General features: G+C 39.4%; 1 protein-coding gene across 7 annotated transcripts in view; it reads right to left on the reverse strand.

The window, feature by feature from the left end:
- Kif16b (kinesin family member 16B) overlaps nt 1-18259 on the reverse strand; it is a 302607-nt gene that overhangs the window by 99099 nt on the left and 185249 nt on the right. For 3 of the 7 annotated variants that reach the window (XM_048811328.1, XM_015483090.2, XM_048811333.1), the window contains 5 exons: nt 15541-16881; nt 11547-11699; nt 9371-9467; nt 8608-8658; nt 279-7018 (listed from right to left, as the gene is read on the reverse strand). In XM_048811328.1, the coding sequence (XP_048667285.1) occupies nt 5198-7018; nt 8608-8658; nt 9371-9467; nt 11547-11699; nt 15541-16881 (3463 nt within the window). In that variant the 3' untranslated portion in view covers nt 279-5197. Of the gene's footprint in view, nt 1-278; nt 7019-8607; nt 8659-9370; nt 9468-11546; nt 11700-15540; nt 16882-18259 lie in introns of those variants that run through there. The other 4 variants (XM_048811331.1, XM_048811330.1, XM_048811329.1 and 1 more) reach the window with 2 other exon arrangements.

The following is an 18259-nucleotide window of genomic DNA, read 5'->3' on the forward strand; positions in this document are numbered from 1 at the left end:
AAGGTCCAGGAGAAAATAAAAAGTGGGAGGGGTGGGGGCACTTTCCTTTTTCAGTTTTCTGCAGAGGATATTATTTAAATTTCCATCTAAAGGAGCAACATTGAGCACGTGAAGTTATCCTGTATCATATTCACATTATGCTTGTGTCCAGACTTTTCTTTTATAGGAGCTAAAAGTATAGAAACAAAGAGATGTGAGGCTCATACAAGGAAACAATGGAATCGGAAAGAAACTTGTAAAGCAATCCTTAAAAACAAGAATAACAATAATAACAAAACTCAAGCAGAAAAAAATCTTTAATGTCTACATATTATAAGGGGAAAAAACAGGTAAGAATCAACATAGCTAACACTGCTAACATAAACAAAAAAATAAAATACAAAACACAAAAAGTTTGCCCTCAAGAATAACAGTGACTAAGAGGTGATTTTGGCATTGTGGAAAAAAATATATGCTCTGGAATAAGAAGGTGTCATGGTTTAGATATTAGGTGTCACCTAAAAGCTCATGTGTGACAATGCAATAATATTAAGAGATGAAATGATTCCAGGAAGTTGAGTTTAGGAATAAAAAGGTACAATATACAGGCAAAAATTCTGCACTTAGTAAATCACAATATACGTAATAGTTGGAATTGTTTTCATAATAGTAATGCTCTACATCTTCAGCAACAGATTTTAACCAAATAAGGGCAGTGGATTAATTTACAATAGAATCTCTTTCCTTCTCATCAACTGGATTGTTCAGTTCTATTTCTTAAAAAGGAAGTTTTAACAAATTACAAAGGTGCATCCTTAACACAACTTTAGACAACAATGGTTCGAAAACTATTGTGCAGGGAACAGTGGGGACTAAGGGCATTAAAAAGAAGGAGGAAAAAATTAGCAGAGGCAGAGAGAGGATCATCCAAAGGGTTGTGATATAATACAACATACAGAATAGACTGGCTTTATTTGTTACAGAAGGTGCTTTGGCTAGACAAGACTGTGAGGATGTATAGCAGTATAAGGAGATTACAGAAAGAACAGCCTAGCAATAAGAGCAATCTGCCATGAATAAACTCAATCAGTGGTAGGAAGTGATCAGCCCATTTCATGGAGATATTCAAGCATAGACTGAATTAGAAAACAGTTGAACCAGGTAACTTTAAAGTTCCTAGAACATATGTTCTTCCCAATTTCTGAATGTTCCCAATAGGGAGAAATCGGATAAGTTTTAAGTTTTTTGAGCCTTAACTTCAAAAAAGCTTTGGGAACTTTGACATAAAGCATCGATGGCAGACCAAATTTCTGGTCCTAATTCTTTTCTCCTCATAGTGGTAACATCCATAGTCTTGCCAGAGCTTCTTAATGGATAGACTATACTTCCTTGTTTTTTGACTTTGGGTTCTGTTAGTAATTCATATTGGCCAACAGGCAGTTAGTAGACAATGATGCCAGCAGAGGATTTCACGGCTGCCCTTTTGTACTTCTTTCACCATCATGATGACTACTGTTCCCTCAGCACAAATCCCCAAATGAGACAAACGCGGAAGAAAAACCTTCACTGAGCTGAAGATGACTTTTATCCAACAGCAGAGCCACTTTCATCTATTTGCAAACCAGCAGTGGAAAAAAAACAACTTTTTGGTATGGGACTTAGTGTTGGAGTGCTGTTTGTTACTTGGCAATAGCTGTCTGATAAAACATTTGTTACAATAGAAGTTTTGAGGAACAAGGTGTCTAAGTTACATATTGGAGACTGTTCAACTTCATTAATAAAATGACCTCATCAAAAAGTGGCCCATTCAATAAGACTGCCCAGCTATCAAAAAAGCATGAATAAACTTAATTTAAATCTTTTTATCATACAAAGATTTAAATTGTCTGGGAAAAAGAATGTAATTAAAATTGCTGTAATTATTACTGCTGGAATACTTAAGTGTTCTCTTCCAACAGGAAGCATGCACATTTTTAAAGAAATGAGATTGGGGGGATAAACTGTTTTGAAATGTTTTTTCAACAAAGTCTAAATACATTCACTCTGCCTGTGAGACAGGCAGCTCTGAGCAAAATGGGTTTTAATCAAATTTAGATGAAATAACCATTTCAAAAGTACTCAAAGAGATCTTTGTCTAGAACGTATCAACAAGTCCCACAATGCAAATGTTTATGCCTATATTACAACAATGCAAGTGCCACACAACCAAGTATGTATGAACCTATTACTTCCTGATTCAGAAACTCCTAACAACTGAGATGTTACATTATCAAATACCTAGAGTTATACCTGCTCTACTACAGAGTGTCTTTGGTACAGAACTCCTGAACAATGAGCCAGAAGGAGGTTGTTATGGCTGACATCTTGGTAGATAATGGTAAAAACAACTCCACTATTTTCTACAGGCATTATAACAATCTTAATACCTACTTCACAGATAGTAAATCAAACTCATTCCCAAGGACCATATTTTATCTCAAGGTACAGAGTATGCCTAGCTGAGAGATGTAATACATAAAATTTGAATGCTGTAGGTTGCTTCTATTATGTAGTGAGATTCCCACTGTAGCCTACTTGGATCATAAAGCAGACTGGAAAAGCCATAATGATTAACACAACTTATGCAATGCTCATATTTGCTCTATGTTCCAGCTATGAGAAATAATAAAGACCTTTATTTTTAACATCGTAGAATTATGGTTTTGTACCTATGAGGACAAGCAAGTCTGGTTTGTTTAATATTTAACACTCTTTGTAAAAATAATGTATTACTCTATATTGCTACCTTTTTCAATTGTTAGCCCTATGCTGGCATTTTAAATTCTACTCTCTAGTCTTAATGATCATTAATTCTGGTTATCTTATCAGGGATGTATAAGAAAATATGGAATGGGACACTTTAAGACAAAGTAATGGAAAATAAATTAGTTGAGAAAAGTGAAAGAATACATGAAAATAAATTAGTAGAAATAGTGTTGATATTAAAAGGTATCCTGGTGATTTTAAGAATTTTTTCCAAGACCGAAAAAGATTCACCTTGTTTTAGTCAGGTTTTATGTTGCTGTGAACAAAATACCTGACAAAAACAACCTAGAGTCAGAAAAAGTTTATGTGGGGCTCAATTTCTGAGGTCTCAGTCCATAGACTGCAGACTCCATTGCTCTGGGTCCAAGATGAGGCAGAACATCATGGCAGAAGGACCCGGTGAAGGGAAGTTGCTCAGCTCATGGTGAAGCCAGGAAGCAGAAGGAGGGGGAGGATAAAAGAGGTCAAAGGGAAATTGTCACCTTCTAGGGCATACCTCAGGGACCCTCTTATATTCCACCAGCCTACAATTACCATCCCGCAGTCCATTCAAGCAAGAATGGAATGGTTAGGTAATAGCTTTCATAATCTAATCACTTCACCTCTGAATATTTCTGCATTAATAGAAGGTTTAGGGGGACACCTCATAGCCAAACCATAACACCTCTATGTAGAGTTAAAAGCCTTCAGGTATGAGGCAATAAGGTATGCATGTATGAAAGAGGGGTGCTTTGGAAATGACAATAACCCACCTAAAAACAAGAGAATTCAACTGACTCAAAATCAAAAAGCCTCCATTGGTCTAGAGCAAACAAAGCTATAGCACCAGTCTGTGGATCATAGCATATTCTCCAACCAAGTGCTTGTGTTCTCCTCTTCACTTCCCTAGAGACTAGAGGAGAAAAAATAGGTGAAAATGTAGAATCAGCTCAGTAACTTGTCATTAGCTCTGATGATGGAAGGAGGGAAGCTATGCACTTCCTGGTCTCAGAAGATGGTAAGTTTCAGAGTGGGTTAAATTTTGGGACTGTCCCTGTCATCAAGAAGGGGTACATTCGTGGTGCACATTTCCCAAAGATTTGACCAGAATAGAAAATGTCCTTTGGGTGCCAGGGCTAAAATGAGCAGGTGAGTAAAATCACTGATTCACTCAACTGTGCACCACACTGCAGAGTAGCTATCATGGCTGAGCATGATCCCAGCTGAGAATGGAAGTAGACTGGATGGATCAAAAGAGGCAGAGCTCCTCCCTTCTGAGATTCTGGAATTTAGCAGAGGTATGAGAACAATGGCCAAGCAACTAGGGCCAGATGAAATAAAAAATAAATATAGGATGTGTTATCCCTGGTTGCTCACAGTACTACTGAATCCTATAGACAGAAAGGGTGGGTAAGAAGAGAGAGAGATCTTGTAGGGGAGAGCTAGGAGCCTCTGAGAGAGGATACTGACCACTGACTTGCTTAGTGGAAAGAAGATCCTCCTCAGGCAGGTAAAAATGTGAACTTGCTTCAGACCAGCAGAACACCTCTTTCAAATACAAATGATGGGTTTGGTGTGAGGCAAGAGGGAGAAAAGCCAGGGAAAAGTGCTGAATGCACTTTGGAGGCAACCATATGTTTATTTGACAAGACAGTAGAAAGAAGCCATTAGAAAAAGCTAGACTTTAAGATGACAAGTCTTTCTAGGACAGAAATACAGAAATTCAGAGAAAGAACTAGAATGTGATGGAAGTTGGGGTTGGAGACTAGGAGAAGAGTACTAAAAACTACTGACAAGTCAGGAGCTGAAATCACACTGGTTGAAAGAGAATAGTCGAGAAGGACGAAAGAAGGCAAGAAAAGGCAATTAGTTGGGGAAGACAACAGTGTAGGACAGGCACTGCTGGCTCCACTCCATGTCCCGCAGTGATGGGAGGACATGTAAAATCTGGGTCCTTACAGGAAGCATGGTGTAGCACTAATGTGTTCTGCCACATCACTGTCCTAATCACAGCTGGAATGGAGGATGTCAATGAAGGTCACTGCCAGACTGGGCACTTTTTCAGGCAGCACAAATTAGCCTGCTAGAAGCTAGCAGGCCTAGACAGATTCCAGTGCACCAGACTATAAATCAACACGAAGCCAAACAATCAGAAATGCTTTAATCATCTGACAAATGATGAGGTGGATGCAAATTTGCAAGCCTGAGTTTTAAGAAAACAAAGCAGGTGGTCATAAAGATATTTTATCAGTCCTCTGCTATCAGGTATTTTCATTTTATAGCAGATATTTCAAATATTTACATTTAACTTCGGAGGTCTGCTTTTGCCCGATTCCAATTTGATTAGCTACACCAAGATATTTGTATTCCCTTGACTGTTTTCCCTTTTATTAAAGATCTCAGAAAATGTACTGCATCTTTAAAAGTCTCCTTCCTAGAGTCTTGTCAAATGTGAGATTAGCCAAAGAGCTTCATCTTGAGAATTGAAAGTCAGTTTCCAGACTTCAGGTGCCCCATGCTGACTACCCTGGAGATGCAATGGGTTCATAAACGACTGGACACCTGGGCCTTCTTGAAAGGGTGCAGAAGGGCTATTTCCTGAAACTGATGAATGCCTAAGTTTCTGCAAGAAGACAAGTTCTACTGTTAATAAATTTTTCTTCTCTGGAACAACAACACACCTGAATTCACTTAAAGCACAGCATCTGATCACATCAAATTGTGTACGTAGAGGAAGTGTGTTCAGAGATGGTGTATGTGGATAAAACACACGATCTTCCCTCATAAGCACAATGTGGGTATTCAGAAGGACAAGTGACTGACATTGGTCATTGCTGGGCTTGCCCTCAACCCTGACCGTTGTGTAGAGCAGTAATTGAACCTCTGCCAGAGAAAGGATATTGACTCCCACATTTCCATGAAGAAAGTAAACCATGTCAACCAAGGTAGTCTGGAATTTGGATGACAAATGGACTCCATTTGCCAAAACTAAATCAGGGATTTCTGCTTTCCAATCCAGAGAAAGCTGAACTAGATCTTGTTGGAGTAGAGGATGATTCTCAAAGGCAGCAGCTTCAGACTTTGACATCAGGACACACAGGAGGTCACGGCATAACTGTTGAGAGAGATTTTTGTTGTAACTAAACACAGTGAGCAGAAGGGCCTCCGTGGATCCCAGGAATCGAATGCTTTGCCCACCAAAACCAATCTGAATTTCTTGTAGTCCAGAAAGAGATAGAACATGAAAGATGTCCATTGAGCCTGTGTGCTTATCTGACAGAACCAAAGAGTATAAAGTTGACTGAAGGAGGAGCAAACATGCTGGCTGGGGGTCAGGTTCTATGCAGTTAGCCACAGCAAGCCAGTAGATGCCTTTGATGTCCTTCACATCACCTATAGGTTCTGGCAGAGAACAAGTCACAACCTCAAGAAAGTCTTTTAAAGAGTATTCTTGAAATTTCAGCATTTGGTCTGGGAATTGCACAAGGGTCTGCTTAAATGCAGAGCTCTTTCTAGCATCTTCAGAGTCAAGGCAGAAAACTGAACTTGGCAAGGAACCTGGTAAAGCTGCAGATGTGAAGGTGGAGGCCCTGTAAGGCTCTGGGCTCTTTTCTGGCCTCAGACTCCTTGCCTCTTTGTTGCTGCTGCTGCTGCCAACCTGAGCTTCAGGAAAACAATGAGATCCGGATGGCACCACACGTGACTTCAAAAGCATGTCCAGGGGCAAGTGCTTCAGAAATGGCAAGCTTCTGATGAATGTTGTCACATGGGAGGTGAGCCCACTTGGGTCACACAGAGTCCCCACATGCTTGGCTTGGTGAATCATCTTTGTGCCAGTCTGTAGCAGGTGACTGCTAGTATCTTTATAAAGAGCTGAGAACTTGTGGTAAAAATATCCCAGCCTGTTGTTTCCTTCTGTCCTAATAGTTATCAGCGATGACGGAGAGCTATTCTTTTCAGCAGATAACTCTTTCTCATCTTGCTGTTCACAACAAAACTCAGGGGCCGTTGTGCTCTGAGAAGCACTCCCAGATGTGCTCTCTTCATGAGAAACACTTTCAGAGAGGACAAAGCAGAGCACCCTGCTTTGCCTGGCCTGCTTGCTTCTGCTATTTATAGACACTTGTTGGGACTTCTGTTGCAGCAATGTCCAGCTGGACTCAATTCCCAAGTTGTGTTCATCTTTGTGAGTCATCAACTCACTGAAATTATCTGACTTACTCTGAAAATCTTCTCCATCATTGGTTACGTTTTCCTTAAGGAAAAAGATTTCAGGTAGATGAAAACATTTTGGTTCAAGATGGCCAGAGTACTCAGGACAACAATATTTGTAACCACTGTCCTGCAGTTCCTTGGGTACTAAGAACTGATCCCTTCTTTCTTGTGATGTTGAGGAGGAAGCTCTAGAGCCTAAGATTCTCTGTTGCATGGGATGACTCCAGTGACTGCTCTGATCCTCCTCCCTCCTCTCTTCTCTAATGATGCTAGAAGTACCAGTGGCATCTTTGGGCAGAAGTGGGACAAGATACTGGGTGGGCCAAAACCGATTTTTCTGTTCAAGATGTCAAAAAAAAAAGTTGAAATGGGGATGTGGCACCATTTCTGTGATTCTTTTGCACATGATGATTCCTGTAGTCATTAGTTTCATTGAGTGTATTAATTCAGAGTTTAAGTAGAAAGCCTAAGCTAGCTGTATTGATTGGTATGATTTAAGAATAGATGATCTGATTTATACATAGCACATTAATTTCCATATTTATTATTTATAAATTGCCAAGTATTTTGATACAAGCATACTGTATAGGATTGATTCACAGTATCCATTTGTTGGTCTAACATTTCATTTTCTCTAAAGCAAATCCTAAGACCTTATTCAGTGTTTAAAAGGTCATTTATAGTTATGAAAATAAATGCAAGACCATATGTCCAAAATGTAAAAATATTAGGGCATACTTAATTAGAATTAGAGGGCAAGACCAAAAGCAATTCACAAGTATTCCAACTCAGGTCTGATTTCTCTTTTTGGTTCATTTCATGAGAATCTTGTGTCCTCTCTGGCTAAGTCAGCATCACCACGGAAGGCTTACTGCACATTTGCTCTGTGTCAGGCACCACAGAAACAAAGAAATAAAAGGCTGCACCTGGGGTAACCTGCTAAGGGAATGGGTATTCAGAGGAGGATAATATCACTCCTCAATGCTGGCAGGAGGGGGTGGCCAGGGCCACATTCACCCTCTTGCTCCCCATTCAGTAATGAATGTAAATCTTTGGCAGAGAGATTTCTACCACCTAGCAGGGTTTTGTTGTTGTTGTTGTTTGTTTTTATGGGAAAATGTGAAGGACATGCCCTTTCAGGGAAGAAAATACAAGTAAAATCTTACAAATTGTATGCCCCCCAAAATTGTTAGTTTGATAATCAACCAGAGAAATAAGCTAATTAATCAAGTGTATTTCCTTTATGCTGTTGCCAACTCACAGTCTACAAAACGAACAGGGCTTTTAAAACATTAAATAGTACTCAGTTTCATTTCCAAACCCCATATCTGATCCTGATTATATAATTCTGTCTTTTAAATGCAGACCAAGGAAAAGGATACTGTTACAAATGAAAAACTGGGCAAAGCTCCACCAAACCTGCGTGCTGTTCAAGAAAGTCAAAGCAGTTTTCAACCTGCAGGATTCCGTTTAATTCTAAGTCCATATAATAGCTTGCCTTCCCTATTAGCCATTAATCTCACTGGGACTTCAAAATTCTAATTATGCAACTAAACATTAAGAAAATTTAATCACACAAGCATGCCATAATTTAAGGCGACCCTATCAATCTGAAAAATCATTACCTACCTCATATTTTAGCTTACGTTGAATGGTGCCATTGTGAAGTTTCTCATTATCCTGAAAATAAATAAAAAGCCCTCTATATTAAATTATAGCATGTTCATAGAGGAGAGAAAAACTGATTTGATTAGACATATTTATGGGAATAAAATTCTATAGAAACATACTTGTCATTCAACAATGACAACCCTTTTACAGAATTTACGTTCCCAAGATAAACATGACTATTGATCGATCTGTCTGAAAAAGAACTGAACCTAAATGGTTCAATGATCTTAAAGTTCTAATATTGAAAGCAAGATTTCCTTAGGATATTTCTTAATTTGCAGGTTAGAAATGAATTGTCTTTATTTTGATAAAAATCACCTGTTGCAAATACTTTTCTTCTCAAGGGGAAAATATATTTGTCCTTGAATAGTTTACAAAGTAAATTAAATATTTATGGAAATAGGTTGCATTTGAGAGAAAACAGAAAAATGTTACATCTAGGATGTTTATAAATCAAAGAATTAGAAAACTTTATATTCACTTAATAAAGGTTTTCTCAGAATCACAAAATTGCCAACTAAAATACTTGAATTAAAAAGATTCGTAAACTGTTAAGCCCCATCCAAGCAGTATTAGTACTTTTTTTTTTAAATATTCAACATCTGAATTTTCTCTTGAGAAGTGGTCATAAAAGACCCCACCACCATTCCCGCACCACTCATTTATCCACAAGGTCATCTTGAGAAATGAATGACCACATAACTTAGCTCCTTCAGCTTACCTTCATCATATCTGCAGATGTGTTGCTGGCATGACCAATAGCATGATGCAAATCCTGAAGACGTCTTTGGACCTCTTCTTCAATGTAAGCATTGATCCTGAAAGTCATGGAGTCAAGACAAATATACATGCTTCTAACCACGCAAGGTTGCTATATCTTTCTTTCCTAAGCCCCAAACAATAGGGAGCTTTCTCATTCTAACTGCCAAACAAAAAATCAATTTGAGACCTCACACAGTTTTTTCTTTCCAGGAAATCTAGAGCCATATGTTCACTGTTTATTTTTTTTCCCCCAAATGAGAAAGAACTGGACAAATAACAGAGCATTGAGTCTGGAAAGGAGACTAAGCGACCCCATTCAAGTCTACTGATTTCCTTAGCGGAAACCTGCTGCAGGATGGGGGAAAAAAATCACAGTCCCTCACTTTAGGGACTCATCTGTTCCTAAGGCAGAATAGTGGGTTTCCTCACCCAGAACAGACTGACACAGATGATAATTATTTCTCAAGCACAAGGTCACTTATAAGGATTACAAAAAACAAACAAAACAAAAAAAGAGGTCATAAGATCAATACTTGTTTATTATTCAGCATCTATGTGTAAGACAGCAATGCTTGACATTCTTGCATTATTTCTGGTCAGTCTTATCTCTCCAGATGGGTTATCTGGAGCTGTCCAGTAAGGTACCTTAAAGGTTTCACCTCCCCAAAACCTCCAAACAGGGCCAAGACAGAGAAGAAGCCACAAACGGTTGACCTTTGAAGAAGTTGTCAAGTCCTATCTGGTGTCCCATAGAATGTAAGTGAAGTTGTATTATTACTTAATACAACCATTAGCCTTAACCATCCTAGTGGATGCCAGCTCGATCTCTGGTCTGCATTTAAGTCATTCAATACAGAAGCACCAGAGAGAGTAGGAAATTTCAGCCACACCAAAGGTCTTTCCAATTGCTCCGTTATAGGCTCATCTCCTCCAATGCTACAGACACTGATTAGAAGGAATTTTTTAAAAAAATTAGCTGGTTTTGGCTGGACATAGTGGTGTACACCTATAATCCCAGTGCCTTGGGAGGCTAAGGCAGGAGGTCACATGTTCAAGGTTAACCTCAGAGACTTTGTGAGACTTTGTTTCAAAATTAAAAAAAAAAATTAAATGATTTCCATATTTACATCTTGGAACATATGCCAAATAAATTTACCTGATTTGTGTTTCTAAACATATGCATAATCCTGTCAATATTTCTGTACTACCGCTCAACAGAGAAATAATTTTCTGAAATGCTGGACAAGAAGATTAATATTTTAGATAGAATGGCCTAAATAAAGTACAATATTACCTTTCAGTATTGAAAACAAAATCATGTGCAACTGAACATGACCCAAGGGTATTCACAAATTATCTCCCCTGACCGTCAATAAAATTTGAAACTAGCCCCATGAGGCAGATGGGGGACAGACCTAGACATAAGGAGCTACAGAGGCTCATGTAATTCTGACTACATTTTGATATCCAAATACTTATTTCCTAATCCAGGCCTCAGAACTGCCCAGTTTGAAGTGTCCCCATGATACAGATGGGGAGAAGGAAAATGATCGCTGCTTTCTTTAAGGCAAAGAATGATTTAAGTTGATTTATCTGGGAGCTCCACACCACAGAGCAATTCACAATGCCACCTACATTGAAAACCATTTTATTACAGTAACATCAGATATATATTTATTATATTCATGGTCATTCTGAATATACTAGTACAGTTTTTATAATAAACTCCATCTAAGTATAATCAATACTTATATAAAGTAACAGCCAGCACAAGGTTCTTCTCAGTGTAATTCAATGAATTCTGTTTTTGTGCTTTTCATCATGGCCTTGCATCACTCTGGTTCTGGATGATCTGGTTTCCCTGCACCTTTCAATTCCACCTTCTCACACAAACCATCTGCATCAAGATACCTTGGATTTGGCTGACTTGGTTCTCAGGTGCTGATTTAAGTTCAAATGACACTCCATCCCTGTCCCCATCATCAGGCATCAGCTGATAAAGACAGAGAACTTCTCAGGCATAGGTATTACTGTAGCCTTTGATAGATCCCTCTACATGCAAAATGGCCAATGCTGGTATGTGCATCACTAAATCAAATAAAATCAAATCATTGCATCAGTTTAATATTGAGTACCTGGCATCCATCAGGGGAGCCAGGTGAGATTTTTCAGCACTGGGTAGCAAGCTGAAAGAAGCAGCCTTCCTCTCCAGGGTCCCATGGTCACCTCTTTGAACACTGTCTCCCTCACAAATCTTCTGCTTTAGTTGCTGGATTTCATGTTCTAACCTACAAAGATGGGAATCACATGAATTTGTTCATTAACAGAATTTCTGGAACACATTCCCTTTGCAAAGCATTGTTTTAAAAAACCCAGGGTATTCAGACAAAAACTCTACATGCAAAGAGCTTTACTTTCTAGTAAAGGTGCTGCACACTTATAAGACAAGGTATGAGGTAAAAATAAGTCATAAGAAAGATCGAAGACAAGTGCTGCCACAGGGATTCAAAAGTTGAAGAATCTGACCAAATAAGGGTAAAGATAACTTGTACTACCTTCCAAGCACATCCTTGGAAATAGCTGTGAAGAATTCTGATTCCTTAATTCCTGCTTCAATAAGAGCTGGTTGTGGAGTACATAAGAAATTCTGTTGAATACTTCTCTTGACAAAGAAATTTATGCTTCAAAGAGCTTTCAGAAATCACCAATTTAGGAAGAAATTCATGGTCAGGCAGTTCTAAGTTGACTTAAAAAGACAGGGATAATATGGGCATCTGGAGTGATGGTGGAAGACGTTCCAGGTGCATACAAAGCAACACAAATGAAGGAGCTATGCCATGAAAACCAACCACTTTTGTGAGGGCAGAAGAAGAGGGGAGATAAAGAAGAGAAGACAAATCTAGGAAAGCAGATTGAGTTCTGTGACAAATTAAAATAACTATGAATCTTGGTTATTTTAATAACAACCAAAAAATTATCTCCAGTGAAAAGTGATACTTCTAATATGAGGTCAACTATGTTTACAGCCATCCTCCCACTGATCTGGCCATGCTTGAATCCAGGGCCATCAGGCTAGACTAGGGCCAAGCTGGCCAATAAATCTGACCCCAGGGAACATAAGACCCAGTCACTACATGAAGGTGGGCAAGTTATTTCAATCTAGATCTCAATTTCTTTATGAACCAAATAGGAGTCAATTAATCTTTCATTTCATTCAGCTCCAAAAATAAAATGCTGACACACCAAGGTGCCGCCAGCCCTCTGAATCTAAATTTCAGTAGATAAGAGGGCAAGAAAGCTAAGAGATGACTGGGAAATAGATCCATTACCATTTTGCGTGACACAAGTCCTATGTGACACAAGTCCTCAGTGGCTACATAAGCAAAGCAGGTTCAATTTCCCCATCTGTTAACTGGAAATGATGGTACTCTCTTCCACGAAAGAGTAAACGACAATGCACATATGGCATTAAAACACAGTCTGTGTTAACACAGGATCATTCTTTCTGGCTGGCATCATGAGTTATATTTATCATTATGAAAGGACTCTGATAAAAATATGTGATTAAATATGGGTACTGACAGTTTTCTTCTGTTGTCCCTGCTATGGTGGCAAGAGGGTTTTTCTAGTGGGGCTGCATGATACATGTTATTGGGGCTCTCAGAATTAGCAGGTGGTAGAAAAGAAGACAGTGAAATAAATTAAACCTTGTTCATAAAGTACTGAGAAGCCAATGGGAAAGCCAAGCTCAGTGTTCTGTTGTCCAATCTGATCCCACATAAATTTAATATTTCACACTTGTGGAATTTCACAAGAGGCCAAGTCAAGCTGCACAGCTAATCCTGACTTAGTCATGAGAACCCAGAGAAAATAAACACAATGGAAACACCCACAGCAAGCTCCAGGGACAGTACAGACAAAGCACAGAATCCAGAATTCACTGGCCCGAATTAGATCTTAGCAAAGTCTATTTCACCAAAACTCATGATGCTCAGGGCCTCCTTTGTGTGGCTTCTGAAGGAATGTTGATACTAGGAAATCCTTCCATAAAAATCACAATCTTACCTCCACTCTTATAGAGAAGTAACACTAAATCGCTGGTTGACAAAGTCAGTAACTTCAAGCTAAAAGCTCGTGATGAATTCTTATTGCAAACTGCAGGACACAAATTGAGAGCGTGCCCTCCACTACTTCAAATTTCCTGAGGTAGGAGCTTTGTCCAGCAATTTCATTTACATAGCACACCTGTAATCATTTTCTTAAACCTCTCACCCATTTCTCTGAAATAATAAGCTTTTTTATTGTTATTTTGTTGCTGTTTTGCCTGAAGGGATTACCAGAGAGCTATTATAAATATGATCCACAGTATAAGCCAATCATTTGGATGGAAGTTGTTTTGACCTTTTCAGGAAAGATGATGGGCTACAGTAACATTTTTTAGTAGATCTAACTTTGTCATCAGCAAGTGACCCCATGCCTTTGTCAAATGAAAGCTTAAGTCTTAAGGTAGTAGACTGCTTCAGTTGGAGCCCCTATCAGAAGGTGGCCATGGATGGGAGAGGGCAGGTCCAGGCCCTCTAACCTGGACTTTGGTTAAGGTCTCAACTGCTCAAAAGGTTTGGAGCTAAAAGAAAATACACAGACCTCTGATCTCAACCAACCCCTTGTATAGGTCAGGACACTGAGGCCCAAAGATGAAGGACATTGCCCAACGTCATCAATGTCACCCAGGCAGGAAAGGGCTGGGCCAGGGTATGATGTCTCCTTATAAACCTCCAAACCAGGTGCCACTGGCCCCTCTGAGAATCTTAGCATCATCTGTACAGAATTCGTGTATCTATTAATTTTAAGAACCTACTGTCTGATAAGCATGGAGACAGGAAACAGGCACAGAAAAATAAATATTCTTTAAAAAATTTCTAGTTTCCTAATTCTATCTTTTACAACACCCAAAACAGTAGTATATCACCAAGAATGCTTGAATATTACACTGTGTTCAAAATCAGCTGGAGAGTTTTGTTTGGTATGGTTGTTTTTTAATATAGAGTCCTTGATGCCTCCTCTCAAATATTTGAATCATGAGAAGTAGGAGAAACTGGAATTTAGTTCTCCTCAGGTTGTGGGAATCAGTACATTAGATGTAATGCAGGAATTTTAGGAATGACACTTTATTGTAACAAGTGCTAGCTCTAGAAGATGTGATGACATTACTGAGGAAGGGCAGGTGTGGGAACAGGGAAGGACATGAGGGAGGAAAGCAAAGAAGAGGGAGAGAAGGAACAAGGGGAGGAAGGGGAAGAAAAGTGGGAAGGAAGGAGGAATGCTGGGAGGAAAAAACGAGGGTAGAAGAAGGGACAGAGGGGGCAAAGGAAGGGAATGAAAGGGAGAGAAGACAGAAGGGGAGGAAGGAAGGAAAAACAGAGAAAGAGAGGGAGGGGCAGGGAGGGGGAAGTAAAAGGGGAATCATGGCAGAAGTTTTCTTTGAGCAGTTGAGACCTTAACCAAAGCCCAGGAGCAATGGGCAAGGACTTTAATTATGATTTTTTTAACTTTAGGTCTATTGTTCCAAAACAAGGATCCTACGAAATGAAAGAATGTTTAAGAATACTTTTCTCAGGTTTGATAAAAATAAGTATTTGCCTATGTATCAGAGAATATGTTTAATAATGCTAAGTGAAGTTAGCCAATCCTAAAAAAACAAATGCCGAATGTTTTCTCTGATATGAGGTAACTGACTCATAGTGGAGTAGGGACGGGGAGCATGGGGAGGAATAGAGGAATTCTAGACAGGGCAGAAGGGTGGGAGGGAAAGGGAGGGGGCATGGGGTTAGCAATGATGGTGGAATGTGATGGACATCATTATCCAAAGTACATGTATAAAGACCAAATTGGTGTGAATATACTTTGTATACAACCAGAGATATGAAAAATTGTGCTCTATATGTGTAATAACAATTATAATATATTCCACCTGTCATTTATTTTTAAAAAAATCAATAAAAATTTTTTTAAAAAAGAAATTATTATATAAAAAAATCACTTAAAAAAAGACAGAAACTCCATGAGGAATAGAAAATGAGCATGATTTGGTTCCTATTGTAACCCATGTTCTCCCTACTCTACTCTCACCTCTCCTGGTCCTTCTCCAGGACCTCCTGCTGAGCTTCCAGGACATCAGTGCTACTGTTGAGACTAGCAAGCTTCTGCCTCTGCTCTTCCGTCTCCAGGCCCAGGGTAGAGCGCCTCTGCAGAGCAGAGTGCCTTCTCTCCAGTCTGGCCACTGCACGCTCCAGTGCCTCTCTCTGCTGCTTCTCCTGTGATTCTAGAATCTCCTTTTCCTTCTTCCTCACTTTTTCTTCCTGTCGTGCCACATTGGCAGTGAATTCAAAGGTGGCCTGGAGCTGCTGCAGCTGGCTTGCACTGGCTCGGTATTGCTCGAGCTGCTCTTCTTTTTCTTCCATTTCTTTTTCTACTTGATAAAGAGTGTTGTCTAAGCCCAGAGGACCTCTGTCAAGGATTTCAAGCGCTCTCTGCTTTTCTTCCAACAGAGCTGGCAGATGAGTTTGCAGGAGGTACTGTAGCTGGCGTTCTTTATATTGTAGCCTGTACTCTGCTGGCTTTATTTTCTCTAAATCTCCAGCCACATGTGAGACACTTGTGACACTAGCATCATTTTTTGCTAACCACTTAGATTGCTCCTCATTTTCACATTTTAAGCTCTGGAGGGTTTCCTGCTCTGCTAGGACTTCTTTTCTCAGGAGGTCTTTCTGCTGGACCAGGTCTTTCTCCAAGTTAGCTAGTTTGACAAGCTGCCTTTTCTTGAACTCCAAGAAATGTAGGTGAGCTTTTTCCAGATGCTCATCATCTTCCTCCTCCCCTCCTGCCCCAGCTTCCCTGGCCCGCAGGAGGGCTTCCCTGATGTCTTCCAGGTCCCTCTTTTCCTCCTCTGCCCGTTGGACCTCACTGCATCGAAGCAATGGAACCATCTCTTGTTTCTCTCGCAGCTGCTCCTCCAAGTGGGTAACAAGCAGCACCTGCTCCTTCTCCTGCTCCTCCAGTCTCCTTTTCTCCAGTTCCAGCTTGGCGTGCTGTTCATCTTTTTCCCGCTGGAGACGGTCCAGCTCTTGGAATATCTGAATCTTCTCCGCCTGCTCACTGTTGTTGAGTTCTTGGAGTCTCCGGAGCTCCTCTTTGACACGCAGAAAGCTTTCTTCCTCTTGTCTCTTCTTCTGCAGCTCAATTTCCTGCTGCTCTCTCAGCCGTTCCTCCTCAAACTTTTCCTTCTCTGCTAGCAAATCCTTGAGCTTGTTCTCAATGTGGAAGCTGCGGCGTTTGAGGCTCTCCTCCTGCTTGCGGATTTGGCGCTGCACGATTTCTGTCTCTTTGCGCTGGGTCTCCACCTCCTGCTGCATCCTCTCCAGCTCTGCCTTGTCTGACTTCTGCTTTTCCTCCATTTCTTCTATGAGTTTCCTACAATGCAGACATTGACCGATCATTATTTGATCACTATGTTAAATGTTGTTCTAACTTTTCCCTAACTGGAATGTTCTAAAAATGCATACGCAACACAAAGCCAAATTCTCCATTAAAATAAAAGAGGAGAAAGTGTCCTTCTTTCAAATTTTCAACAGCATGTCATCTGTCCAACATATCTGCCTAGTCTCCTGAAGTAGCCTCTGATATAATTTCTTTGTGGAGCTTAGAATCATAATGTGTTATGCATGATATAATTTTAAAAGCCCCCTGAGCGCAAAGAGAAAGAACCATGTCCAATTTAAATTTAAATGTGAATAATTTTATTCAGCCCAATGACTAAAACTTAAGACATTCAGTAACAAGATGACATTAAAATACTCATGCTGTCTTTAACTCTTGGAATTCGAATACCAAAGTAGAGATAATAATTCATTGTTTCAGCTCAAATAACTACTTGCTACATAGTATTTAATCACTAGTTTAGGTAAACAGTAATCATCAAATGGCCCCAAATATTTGCTTACTAATGTATAACACTGAAAATAACTGGAGTCTCCATTAGAATGCTGAAATGCACAATTTTAGGGGTTACATGTGTGTTTTCTCTCAGAATACAAAATCCTCACTGAGTGCTAAATCAGATTTTAGGTATTGGCTTTGGCCTCCAAAGCAATGATACAGAATAAGATTGTGTATACATGGGCCTGATTCTTGTCTCACCAAACATCTTCCCTCTATGTTGCTGGAAACTAAACTGATTCATTTGAAACATTTACAATACAGATTCTAGAAAATAAATGGCTAGTTTGAAGATTCCCTATGGCCTTAGCTTCTACTCCAATATTTATCCACTTCTTCGGTTGTTAAATAGGATGGTTAAAAAAAAAGGGATAAAATACAGTTTTATCAACAAAGACTATTTCAGAGCATATAAACAACTTACCAAATCAATCAAATAGCCAGAAACACACATCCCTGGCCACATCCCACAAAAGAAAAGTGAGCAAAACAGGCAAATTATAGATGGGAAAATACATACAGACAAACAATATAAGGAAAAGTGTGTGTAAAGTGGAGAAGTAATAAGAAAATTTTGATCTTGCACTCATTCACTCTTTGATTCTTTTGGCTTTTTAAAAACTCAAGGAAGACTATTGAGAGAAGACATGTTTTTGAGTTAAGCTGAAACAAATATATATTTGGTGTACTAACCTGGTATATTAAATCTGCTTTCTGACTCTACTCCCCCTTTCTTACAAGTATTTGAAGATAAACTGCTTAAAAAACTAAACATGAAGTAAACTCAAACAGTTAAAAAGAAACCACCTACAGCCATTAGATACGTAAACGACAAAGAGCAAGAGGGAGGGCT

This window comes from Marmota marmota, unplaced genomic scaffold (genome assembly GCF_001458135.2).
Source record: "Marmota marmota marmota unplaced genomic scaffold, marMar, whole genome shotgun sequence".
Classification (NCBI taxonomy): Eukaryota; Metazoa; Chordata; class Mammalia; order Rodentia; family Sciuridae; genus Marmota; species Marmota marmota.